Source organism: Mesoplodon densirostris, chromosome 15 (genome assembly GCF_025265405.1).
Source record: "Mesoplodon densirostris isolate mMesDen1 chromosome 15, mMesDen1 primary haplotype, whole genome shotgun sequence".
In the NCBI taxonomy this organism is placed as follows: domain Eukaryota; kingdom Metazoa; phylum Chordata; class Mammalia; order Artiodactyla; family Ziphiidae; genus Mesoplodon; species Mesoplodon densirostris.
Window position 1 is genome coordinate 35,999,495 of NC_082675.1, and position 12,719 is coordinate 36,012,213.

General features: G+C 48.3%; 1 protein-coding gene across 1 annotated transcript in view; it reads right to left on the reverse strand.

The window, feature by feature from the left end:
* EMILIN2 (elastin microfibril interfacer 2) overlaps positions 1-11,363 on the reverse strand; it is a 50,858-nt gene extending 39,495 nt beyond the window's left edge. Inside the window, 5 exon segments of the mRNA XM_060118358.1 lie at positions 9,985-10,061; positions 10,063-10,107; positions 10,644-10,806; positions 10,808-10,947; positions 11,205-11,363. Of these exon segments, the coding sequence (XP_059974341.1) occupies positions 9,985-10,061; positions 10,063-10,107; positions 10,644-10,806; positions 10,808-10,947; positions 11,205-11,363 (584 nt within the window).
* Positions 11,364-12,719: the final 1,356 nt, after the last annotated feature.

Genomic DNA, 12,719 nt, shown 5'->3' on the forward strand with positions numbered 1-12,719 from the left:
AAAACCTTCCATGACTCCCCTTTGCCTAAATGATAAAGCCCAAACTCCCAACCCTGGGTTATGGCTTGAATTCTCTGTCACCCCCAAAATATGTTGGAGTCCGAATCCCAGTACCTGGGAATGTGGCCTTATTTGGAGGTAGGGTCTTATAGGGGTAAGCAAGTTACCATGAGAGCATCTGTGTGGGCCCTAGCCCTCATAAATAAGGGGAATTTGGACAGAGACATACAGGGAGACAATGACCATCTACAAGCCAAGGGGAGAGGCTGGGAACAGATGCCCCTGCACAGCCTTCAGAGGGACCAGCCCTGCGGACACTGAGACTTACTCCTCCCTTCACCCCCTCCTCCAGGCCCTGGCTAACATTCTCTCTTGGCCTCTGCTGGTATCCTCTCCCATATGCATATATTTTCAACTGGAACCTACCTTCAAAGCCCTGCTAGGATGTCACCACCTACAAACAAGTTCTCAGATTCTTCCTGGCTGGAAACAGTTTCCTCCACCTCTGAACATCCTCAGCTGTTTGTGCTTCTCTCATTGAAATTCTCTTGCCTACCTTTTACTTTGTAATTATTTCTGTTTATGTCTCATTTCACCTACTGGACATGAACTTCTGGAGGGCAAGAGAGAGGTCAGGTTCCTTGCTGTGTCCCCATGGGGCCTAGTCCTGGGCCAGACAGAGGCCATGACCAAAAATATTTGTTTAATGAAACCAAGGAACCAAGACTCTTCAAATAATAAGTCTACTTTAACCCTACTGAGCTTTGTGCCAATTCGAAATGGTGTATGCTAATTACGCAGCCTCAATCCAACATTTCCCGGGGCGAAAATGTGCAATGTGTTTTTCTTACTCCATTATGTTTTATCCAGCATTCTACATCTGTTATGTATTTACCATCTCAATGGGTCTTCGGAAAAATCAGAGCAGTAACCTTACTATCAGTATAAATGAGTTTCCACACTGTATTTCACCAGGAGTCCCCAGCTATAAAACAACTGTATACAAATGGTGGTGGACACATACAAAGGAACCCTACTGAACAATACAAAGTAATCAGCTATCGTTCCATAGTACAACATGGATGTACCTTAACATAACCATGCTGAATGAAAAAACCTAACGTGATACTACAGACTGTATGACTCGACATAAATCTCTAGAAAATGCAAACTCATCTGCGGTGACGGAAAACAGATCATCAGTTACCTGAGGAGGGAATGTGTGTGGGCAGCTGGAGGAAAGGATTACAAAGGGGTGTGAGGACAATCTTGGGGGTGATGGAGATGCTCCATATCCTGGTGTGATGTTGGTTTCACAGGTACAGACACATGTTAAATTATACAACTTTAAATATGTACAGTTCATGTAAATTATAACTCCATAAAGCTGTTTTATATATATATATGTACATTTTGTATATAATATACGTATTTAATATATAAACATATATTTTATATATAACATACACCTTATATATATATTTTTATGCATTCAGGTACTTTAAAATCTCATCAGGGACTTCCCTGGTGGCACAGTGGTTAAGAATCCGCCTGCCAACGCAGGAGGCACAGGTTCGAGCCCTGGTCAGGGAAGATCCCACATGCTGCGGAGCAAGTAAGCCCATGAGCCACAGCTACTGAGCCTGCGCTCTAAAGCCCGCGAGCCACAACTACTGAGCCCATGTGCCACAACTACTGAAGCCCACGTACCTAGAGCTTGTGCTCCCAACAAGAGAAGCCACCGCAATGCGAAGCCTGCACACCACAAAGAAGAGTAGCCCCCGCTCGCTGCAACCAGAAGAAAGCCTGCGCGCACAGCAACGAAGACCCAACGCAGCCAAAAATAAAATAAAATAAATTAAAAAAGAAAAAAATCTCATCAGAATTGCAAAAGCAAAGTGCTAGATAGTCTTGACTATCTGATTATATATCTCAGTGAAGCGAAAACCCAAACCAGCATTATTAAGTCTTTTTCAGAGTTTCAAAATGAGGATTTAACTAAAGTTTTGTTGTTTTGGGGTTTTTTTTAATGTATCAGATTACTGTTCAGACACACAACCAATTGTTTTATCTACTGGGAACTCAGGCCTAATATCTATTTTTGTACTTTTGAAGGTATGGACCAATGATTAAGGAAAATAAAACAGAATTTTCCTTTTTATAGCCACCTTCAAATTGCCATTTTGTATAAAATAACACAAAATGTCAAAGATGTAGATGAACATTTTAGACATATGACAAAGAGTGGCTCCTCACCGGGATGGTTATTTCCCACTGTCGATTCTGCTAAGGAGGGCTTAGAGGGCGCCGTGCAAATCGGTTCAGGAAACAAGCCATGAATGGTATTTCTGCCTTCCCTCTCTCCTGCACCGTCAGTGAGCAGGGAATCTGGGTTACATCTTGCTAGTTGTTTTCTGCAGTGATGCAACAGAACGACTCCCAGATACCTTGAGAGTGGCCAGAAGATGATGCAACATGTTGGGATGAGAACAGACACATCGTTTATCATGACGGAGCCAGGGCCCTGACGCTGCACTGTGGTCCTGGAAAGCTGCTGCCCGAGCAGACAGCAGCTGGGGAATCTCCAAGGTGGGCCACCTGATGTATAAACCAGGCCTGAGCACCATCAGGGGCACGGCCGGCCTAGAGATTCTGTAATGTTCAAAATATCCAGACAGGCTCGCGAGGCCTCCCTGCGCAAGGCTGTCATCCCCCCAGCATGTGAGAGCTCTTGGGGTTGAAACCAACAAGAGCCAGAGAATCACTTTATTGGTGAAAAGATCTCTAGTGAAGGGCTGGATTGTGAAACTTGTCCCTGCCCTGAGCTCTGTTGCAATCACCACCACAGCTTTCGGACTCCGCTTTCAAGATACACGGAAAAGCTTCAGTTAGCAGAACACAAGTTGCATTTTCACCACCATGGTTTAGAAAAAAAAAAAAAAAATCTAGGTCCTTCTCTCACGATCCTTTAACAGCATCCGGGCTGGGCACATGCAGGGAAGCAGCTTTCAGCAAGAGGGAAATCTCTAGTACCTCATAGTGGACTGTGAGCAAATCTCAGAAAAGATAATCTAGTAAGCCCACACGTTCGGCAGACCCTAACAATCACAAACATGGAGAAAGATGGGAGAAGTCAGGGAAAAGCTGAGAAGTCTCACGGCAAATTCCCTTTCGTCGGAAGATCAGCTTGAGAAGACTTCATCTAAACTACTTGTCTCAAATTTCTTTGAACCAAATGCTCAGCAAAATACACTGTCCTGAAAGGCTGATGCTGCAAAGAATAATTTTTAGGCGTATTCCTTCATCTTCTAATATTTTTTTAGGTGGAAAAAAAAAAAGGGCAGCTGGGTCCTGACACACCCAGAAAAGTTTGCTTCCACGGCATTTTCAAACCAGGAATTTGGTAAGTTTGAACCCTCCCTACTTTTTTTCAGCACCCATCGCCACTTTAAAACAGGAAGGAAAGAAAAAACTTATTGGTGAGCTTCGTTTTCATCATTTCATTATTTTTTCTTCAGTGTGAACTGCTGTCATACTGAAAACTACTCTGGTCCTCTCTTGATCCTCGCAGGAAAATCGTTCATCAGGCAAAGTCACGCTCATGTCGTTTTATCAAGTGGGTCATTGTTATTTTTAAGTCCAGAAAACTGCTTCATCAAGCACAGAAGCAGTTAATTCTGAGTAGTGAAACAGTCATGTAACCAACAATAAATCAGAACATTTGGGTGACAGTCTGGAAGTAATCTGAACGCTGGCAGGCAGTTTTCGGCTTTAAAAAACAGTATGTAAAACACTGGGTAACTGTCATACACAGTACCTGCCTCATTATTCACATTCAGTAAACATGAATAACATCTTAATGTTCCCAGCACAAGGAAGAGGAGTTTTTCCAAGAGCAAAGAATTAAAACAGCGTGTTCTTGGCTGGATGCAAGATGGCTGGGCCTCAGCAAAGGCATCCTTGAACACCCAGCTGACCTCGCTCTACGGCCCCGCCATGGACACCCAAACACCTGCAGAACCAGGAACCAAGGTTCCCATGGCAACCAGAGCACTTATTTAAATCGACTGTAACCACTTGCGTGCTTTCCCCAAAGAAACTCTACGACTGGCTCTGCTTCCAAAACAACCTCTGAGTTTAACTTCACATTGAAAAGTCGATTTCAATCACTTCCTTTTCTTAATTATTATCTTAGCTCACTGAATGTATTTATTTCATTCTTAAGCACCTCAGCTGTTCTCTAACTTGGCGGGAAAGTCAAAGCCTTCAAAGAGGAGACCACCCGAGAAGCAACAAATGGAAACAGTGAGAACAAGGACTGTTCGTTAGACATGGCTGGTGAGCGTACCTTACAGCTCTGTCGCCTCCCCCGTAATGTAGAGATGAGGAAAACGCACCTCAGAGAGGCTGAGTGACTAACCTGAAGTCACACAGCTCAGCGGTGGTAGAGGTCAGGCCAGAAGCCGCATTTTCTATCTCCTCTTCCAGAACACATTGGCCACACCAGCCAGCCTCGAGGGACTACCTCAGGGGGACACCTGCCCCCTGACCTTCCCCCGCCATCTCCCCTTTTCTCGCTGTCTCAGAACTTTAATTCAGTGACCAAGTGCCAAAGTGGTGGAATCACAGATCGTTGGAGGAAGACCAGTTAATGGGAATAACATGAGGTTTCACAAAAACAAACTCCTTTCCTTAAGGCCATAAGCGTTATGTGAATTCTATTCATTCTTTTCCAAGATAAGAAAGCTAGAAAGTATAGCCCATAAGCATAAAGTTCTCTTTCGAAGACCTCAATCTCTGCCCTATCTAATCTCCTGGCTGAGCTTGTGATGAGAATAAAATAAAATAATGAACATGAAAATGTTCTGGAAACACCAAAGGGCTATACAAACACAGCATCTTATCTACTGGGACCCTAGGAAGAGGAAAAGAGCAAACAAAGCAAAAGAGCAAAGCAACTTGAAAGGAAGGCCTGAGAAGCCCAGGGAAGCAGAAAAGGCTGGTGAGGACAGGGACCCGAAGAGGGGGATGCAGCAGGGCCCTGAGCAGCTCTAGGCACCTCTGTGCAGGTGCTCCTTCCCCAGGGCTTGATCTGGGGTCCCTCGGTACCAAGGAGCAAGGCTCGTCACAGCCAACAAATCGCAAGATGTTGGCTAAAAAACAGAAGGAAGAAACACTCTCTCAAAGCTATACACACAAAAGGCACATTTTGAATGGAAAGGAATTCTATTTCTGGAGACATAAAAAACGTAGAATTGGCTCTAGAAGAGGTAAGCCCTCATTTTCCGCCCCCAGTCTCAAGTGGTTTTCTCTTTTTAAGCTTTTCCTGGCTGAGATTGCTCCCTAATAGAAAACGTTTCTTCCAAATGAATGACCATCTGCTCCCCCTAGAATCTAAGGATTAGAGGAGTTTTGGAAACTCGGCACTCAGAACTCACACCTGCTGCAAATTCACAAATTCTCCCTCTGTGTTATCATAGCAGCACAGGCTCCTCGAGTGGGCCTCACCCAGCTCCCCTGCCTGACTGATGAGTTGTTTTTTTTTTTTTTAAGAGCTATTAGGAAAAATTTCACCAAGATTCTACACACCCAAGAAAGGGGGTGGGGGCCGGGCTGGGTGGATGCCGATACACCCCAGTGAGTTTGCAGTATCAGAGGGAAGTGAATACAGGGGAATAACCCTGCCTTACATTTGGGGTCCTCCGTGTTCTTACCAGCAAGGCAGCTGCTCTGCACACTGGACGCCCCCGAACGCCTCAAATACTAACGGCAGTCAGCTGGACCAAGCTGAGTGGGAGGTTTGGACCTATCTGGAATTACAGCCATGAGGCATGAATGATGCATGAAAGGAACAATGCCTAGTCCAGGAAGGAGAAGAAAGACAGTGCTGTTTTCCACCAGCGGTGCACACAAGCATGGCCAGCCCACGTGGAGGGGGTTCTAAGGGAGCTCAGGCCCTCCCCTCCCCCTCCCATCACACCAGGGCTGTCAGTGCCACAGCATCACACATGGTCACTCGCACACGTGTGTGTGCACACGCACACGCACACACACACACACCCTCGGGCCGCTCCTCACAGGGTGTGGGTTTAGACAGCAAGGGGGTGCAGGGGTGTGGTGTGGGAAGAGCCTAAGGCTTAGAAATAACAGACCTGGATTTGGGTCCAGGCTCTGCTACTTCCTGACTACATGCCCTCCTGTAAAATTGGGATAATGCCCCAGGGTTGCTGTAAAGATGGAAGCTAATGAACATAAAGGGGCTCATCACGTTCCAAGGATGTGCTCTGGGGAGAGATTCTCACCAAGTCAGCCCTGGACACTGTATCAATCCTCCCAAGAACATCAACCTGCCCAATTCCCACCCCACAGAAAGAATTCTAAGTCGCCCACATCCCCATGTCTCCCAAAACATGTCCCTAAAACCAGCCCATGACCAAGACAGACCCTCTCCATGCTCAGGTGCCGCTGCAGAGACCCCAGACTTGGATATGGATCCTCAGGGACCATCCCAAGTGCTACGTGGTGGGTGTGTGTGTGGGGCAGTGTGACAGTGACAGTCTACCAAACGGGTGGAACTGCCAGAGGTTTTTTTTTTTTTTTTTACAATGAATCAGAAAAATTCTTCAATGCAATGAAATTTTGAAAGATTTATGCCTTTCTTAACATGGAAGTGTAAAGTGAAACAATGATCTCAGAGGGAGAAAACATCCTTAGACCCATCTTAAGAATTAGGAGTAAATGGTAAATCATGACCCAACTTTATGCTACTTTAGAGTCTACAGCAGCTGCCCCTCCTCCTCAGCGGATAATTATCACCAGATAATTCCCCTTATCTCCTCTTCAGGTCCAATCAGCCACCCTTAGGAATTAGCTGAGGGAAGACAAAGCGGTGTCTGTTGACACAATCCTGTGCCTTGGGGATCCAGACCGCTCCTCACATCTGGTGCACAAGAGACACAGACCGACAGAGAGAGCCCTAATTTTAAATTCCTAGTGACAGAAAAGTCTTCATAAGAATTAAGAATTCTCTGCACACAAGAATGGTATCACTACCTCACAAGCATCAGGACACGAGCTTTGAATGGTTTTTCCGGAAGCATACTTTTACCTCCATCTCCCGGTGACAAGTTTCAAGGTGGTGGCTCAGCCGGGGGGCACAGGTGTGGCTCCCCCAATGTCTCAAGCTCCACCACTCCAGCCTCCCTAGTAGCATCCTTTAAACGACCAGCCTAACAACCCAAACAAAGAAAGCAAATCGGCCAGTGTTTTCATAACATAAGAAACTGCACAGCATGGTGGACAGTATGAAAAATGATGTGGTCCACTGCATCCTCACAAATGACCCCCGGGAAAGAGAGTAAAGCACACGGGCGTGAACACACGTGCACATGCTTGCACACAGACCAACGATGCTCACTCACTTTTATATGGGAATTGCCTTCCATGAAAGAAGGTGGAAATGTTCCTAGTAGTTGGGTAGTGTGCTAGCGACAGAAGGCACACACTCAAACACACACACATACACCCTCTCTCTCTCTCTCTCTCTGTCTGTCTCTATTGTTACAGGGACAGAGGCCGGTCCACAAAGGCCAGGGTTGGAGGCAGCTCAGCCACTTACCTGTCACGCGACCACAGGAAAGTCAGGGAACTTCTTGCCTTGTTTATTCATTGGTAAAATGGGGACAGTGGTATTCATCTTGAAGGGATGTTGCAAGAATTAAACTAACATATGGAATGAACAGCCCTAACACAGTGCCTGACACACAGAAGGTTCTTTACGGCTTCAGGAAAGTGATTACTCAAAATGTCCACAAATCACACAGAAACTCTCTCTGCTCCCAGTTTCACATGACGACACCCAAATTCACAGTCTGGAATCTAAGTCTCTCCATATATGAAAACGGAGCATCGTCTAAACCTTCTGGGAGCGTACCCGTGCTAGGTCCCCACAGCCCATGGCGGCTGAGCGCCCAGCGCCTCGCCAGGCTCGGAAGTTCTCTCGTCGCAGGACTTCCCCATCGAACCCCTCGTTTCCCTGCCGATTTCCCCTCAGTCTCAGAGCATATTCAGTCTCTCCCTTTGGCTTTTTCACTTGTGTCCTAAAACATGCCGAGTTTTCTAATTCTTCACCTGCTCAACTTCCTTTTTCCACCAAAACCTTTGCAACACATTTGATTCCTGGTAACGGGGTTTCCTCACGACCCCCGTCCTGAATCTCACACAAGTTACAAGGCCTCTACCCCCCGCTGACCTGAAATTGTCTCCTTCTGCTTGAGCAAATCTTCCTGCTGACTAAAAGCCCTGGCCTTTCTGGACCCCTCAGCCTTCTGGGCTTCTCCTCCCGGGGTCTCTAAGATGGCGCTCCCTCCTCTGAAGTCTTGGCTTTGCTCCCTCTCCTCTCCGGGCTTCTCTTCCTCCGTCCCCTCCACCGCCCCTAACAAGTCAGCTCTGCTCCGACTCCGTGAAGTCCTCACGGGCTCCTACCTGCTCCTTCCAGACACTCGACTGTCACCAGCGGCTAAACTTCACTCCTCACTCAAGCATCTTGCCAGCCTCCACGCCTGCACGTCCCACACCCGGAAAGGATCCCTCAGTAACTCCAGGCTGAGTTTCCCAAGAACCTTCACTTCCACAGGTCTCAGGTTCTAAGGATCAAATAATGAAAACCTGACAACACCTGTGAATTGAGAGGAGTTACTCAGGCTCCTGGACTCATCAGAAACACCTGGGAAATTCCGTGTTCAATGCCCCTTCCAACCAGAGACACAGGCAGTGTGATAGCACTGCGCCCTCTGCCAGGTTACACAACTCAATGTGACAGGCAGCAGTTCAATTTCGACCTCATGCTCTGCTTACAGCAAGTGGGGAATCTCTTCTAAGTTTCTGCTTGTTTTGTTGGGAAGGGGGGTTGTTTGTTTGTTTTTGCTTAACAGGAATTATCCCTTCCCCGTTTCAGTTCTCACCCCAGCCCATGTGCAATGATCCAGGGACCACTACCACCTCATAGGCCTGAAGGCTCATCTACTGCCTTCTGGAATAAGGTTTCCTGCAGCACAAGTTCCAGTCTGTCCCTCTGCTTTGCCAAAGACAGATCCGCCTACTGGCTATTCTTTGCTGGAAAGACAACTGTGCTCTAAGACAAACAGTTTATTCTTAGGGGAAAACAATTAATTTCAACCATCACATGCGTTCCCCAACAGCCAGTGATTCACATCAGCTCATCCTCTGATATCTGGCTTACACAAAAACACAAAGACTTGCCAGATGACAACTGAATGAACGTGATGTATGTAACAAAATCTGTACTCTGTTGCTTCGCTTCCTCTTTTTTTTTTTTTTTTTTTTAAGACAGTGAAACCTTTATAAGGAAAAAGATTAATTCTTCCCCTGGTCTTTAAGGACCATTCTCTCCTGACAACCACTTAGCTGAATCCCCCAAATCTAACTTGAAAAAACAACAATCGCACACTTTCAAGCAAGTTGTTCCTGGGGACTTTAGAAATCTACAACACCTACAACTGAAGAGGTCAGTTTTATGGGGACATTTGGACAAAACTCGCCTGGTCTAGAACACTGGCTAGAGCAAACCTTTCAGCTAATCCTACATGTAAGTTTTTAGCAGTATACATTTTGGAATCTTCTCTGTGCCCCAGAACACACAATATGGATCTAATTAGGTCCAGCTGCCTTACGTTACTAATAAAATTGAAAGAAAAAGAGAGAGAGAAGTGGGGGTCGGTGGCTTTGTTTGTCCCCTTCTATGCCTGGCGATCGCCAGGCCAGAGCATCCTCAACGCTGACTCCAGGCAACACACGTTCCTTAAATACCCCAGCGAGCCTGGTACCCTGCTCAGCGCTCAAACTTTTCAGCTGCTGAGTTTTCACCCGCTGGAAGAGATTTACTGAGCGGCTGGAGCCCCGCGCTCTGACCCCACCCCCGCGGCCCCGGCGCGCCCCGCCCGCCCCTCGGCTCCCGGGACTTACACGAGCGCGGACGGACAGGGCATCTGGTTCCAGGCACAGTTGTACTGAGCCTGAATAAAACTCTCACTTCCTTCCAGCACCGAGCAGCTCACGTTCTTGTTCACGATGTAGGCGCACCAGTTCCTGGGGTGGAGAGAGTGGGAGAAGGGCACGGTATAAACCGGGAGAACAATGAGGCTGGGGGAGAGGGGACAAGCCGACCCGGCGGCTGACCGCGCGAGGGTCGGGGAGCCCGTCGTCCCCGCGGAGGCGGGAGCACGACCAGCAGATATTCGGACGGTGCGCGGGTGCGCCTTTGGAGAGAGTGCACTTTTATCCCACAAAAGACAGACGGGAAGAGCCCCCACGGTCCCAGGGGCCCCAGTAATTCCCGGGGGGAGTTTCCTGATCGCCCTGCTCTGCGGGACACTCTCTGCGCCCCACGGCCCCGGAGGCAGCACAGCTGGAGGCGAGGGAAAGGTTGCCCGGGACGCCCCGCGCCGGCCACGGAGCGCGCGGCCACCGCGGAAGAGGCGCCGCCCCGGCGGCCCGAGGGGGAACCCCGGCTGCGGCTCCTCGCCTCGGCAGGGCAGCTTCGGGGCCGGCGGCCGGTCGGGGACGGGCAGGCGGGGGCCCACGGCTGTGGGCCGTCCTGGGGCAAGGAGAGGCCGCGCACTTACTTGTTCCTGGCGCTGGGCCGCGCGGGGTGCCTGGGCTGAGGGCCGGCGTGGCACAGCCCTGCGCCGCCCAGGGCCAGCAGCGCCAGCGCCCAAGGCCAGGGCGCGCGGGGCCGGGGCCGTGTCCGCTGCCACATTCTGTGCGCGGCGGGCGCGACCCGCCGGCCGGATCCGGAGCGCGGGTCGGGCGAGCGCCGGGAGGCTGCGGGCTGCCCGGGCACGGCCGAAGGCAGGAGGCTCGGGCGCTGCGCGGCGCCCCCACCCGCGCTCCGCGGCCGCCCCCTGCGGCTTCTCGCTCCCACTTCTCCTTTTCCGCCCCGTGCGCCCGCGCTTCTCCCCCTCAGTGACGCACAGGTCCCCCCGGGTGCCGCCCTCTTTATTTCACTTCCCTCTCCGGAACGTGACTCTCGCTCCACCACGTCTGTCTCCAGTCCTCTTGCTTCTCGGCAGGGGGTTGGGGGGGTGAAAGGGCTGTAGGGTTTGGGAGAAGGGTCTCTGTTACAGAATTTCCAATTACTCATTCCTTTGGTCTCATCCCAGGAGCGGGGCAACTCCGCCTCCCACCTTCCAGCAGGCGCGCCCGGCCCCTCGGGAAGGGCCGCCGTCAGCGAGTCTGGCGGTCCACACGTCGGGCCTGGGTGCCGGCTTCCCAGGGAGAAGGAGGAACATCTTTATCAGTCCTTTATCAGACTCGGATTTCCTCCTCTGGCAAGACGCGGCCATTCCTCCGCATTTGAACTTAAGAGTTTAGGGGAAATGAACGCGGGTCCCCTTCTCTTTCTTTCCCTTACGCATCCATTAGATAGTTTCTAAGTCAACGTGCGGGGCAGCAGGGGACACTGGAAGCGACAGCCCCACAACTTCCCAGCAGATTCTGAAGCACAGCATCAGGCTCTAGTATACAGATCATCTCTCGCAGCCTCTGCTTCTGATGTCCTATTCTGAACTTTCTTTTTCTATCAATATTAAAGACATTTACTCCACAACAATCGCCTTTGCTTCTAAACAATTCAGACACTGCTAGACATTTGTCTTTTCACTTGCTTGCATATTTTCTGCCTATTTTTTTTTGGGGGGGGCAGTTTTCAATCCTGTTATTTAATATGATTATATAATGAGCCATAATTATAATTTACCATAGATCTTAAATTTTCCTTTAAAAATACTACTTAATGGCTATATAATATTCCATTTTATTTCTGCCTATTTTTGAGTTACACTAATCTCTACCAATTTCTTTTGGGGATGAAGCAACTCTGCAGAAGAATGTTACATAAAATCCCCACCGGAGTTTTGTGTTCTTGGGGTGAGGAGAGAAATATATATTGATATTTGAGTTAAATTATTGCATCTAATGAACCGGAGTGGGGTTATTTGTAGACTGCATAGATTAACTGCAATATCTGTGAGTTGACGGGACACTGTTGGCTGTGAATTGTGATGTGTACCGTAACACTTTGCTATGTTCCCTACTGTAACTAGATGAAATTAGTGGTCCATTTTACTTGATATGCTTTGATGATGTTGTAGGGCCTTTTGATTTGCAAATAGAAGAAAATTCCCTAAGTAGAAACTTCACAAGAGCCAAGCAGAAAAATATACCATGTAAGGACATAGTCTGTCCATGAACTCTCTAAATGGAAGATCATGCAAATAATGGACTGATGTCAACCCTGAGGGGGAAGTAACAGAAAGGGATAAAAAGCTGTCTTGCGTAACCCGATCTCTATCTTTCTGTGTGGCTTCCCTATGCTTCCCATCCTAACACTATTTTTGTCCATGAAGTGTCATAGGGAAGAAGCGGAGCACAGAAATGAAGGAGAGGGACAGAAGGGAAAAAAATGGAGGAAACACACAAGTTGTGTATGTCTACAGCTGACAGCTAACAAACCACAACTGCTCTTAAATACTGGTAATTCTCAGACTTGAGAGTGAGTCAGACTGATCAAATCACATCTAGTTTTCTCATTGACTTAAAGTTACACCGGGAAGCTGTCTTCCAGTCCAAGAGTTGGAGGACAACTTTTTATTGAGATGACCACGACACCAAATTTAATCAGCTATAAATGGCATTTATCA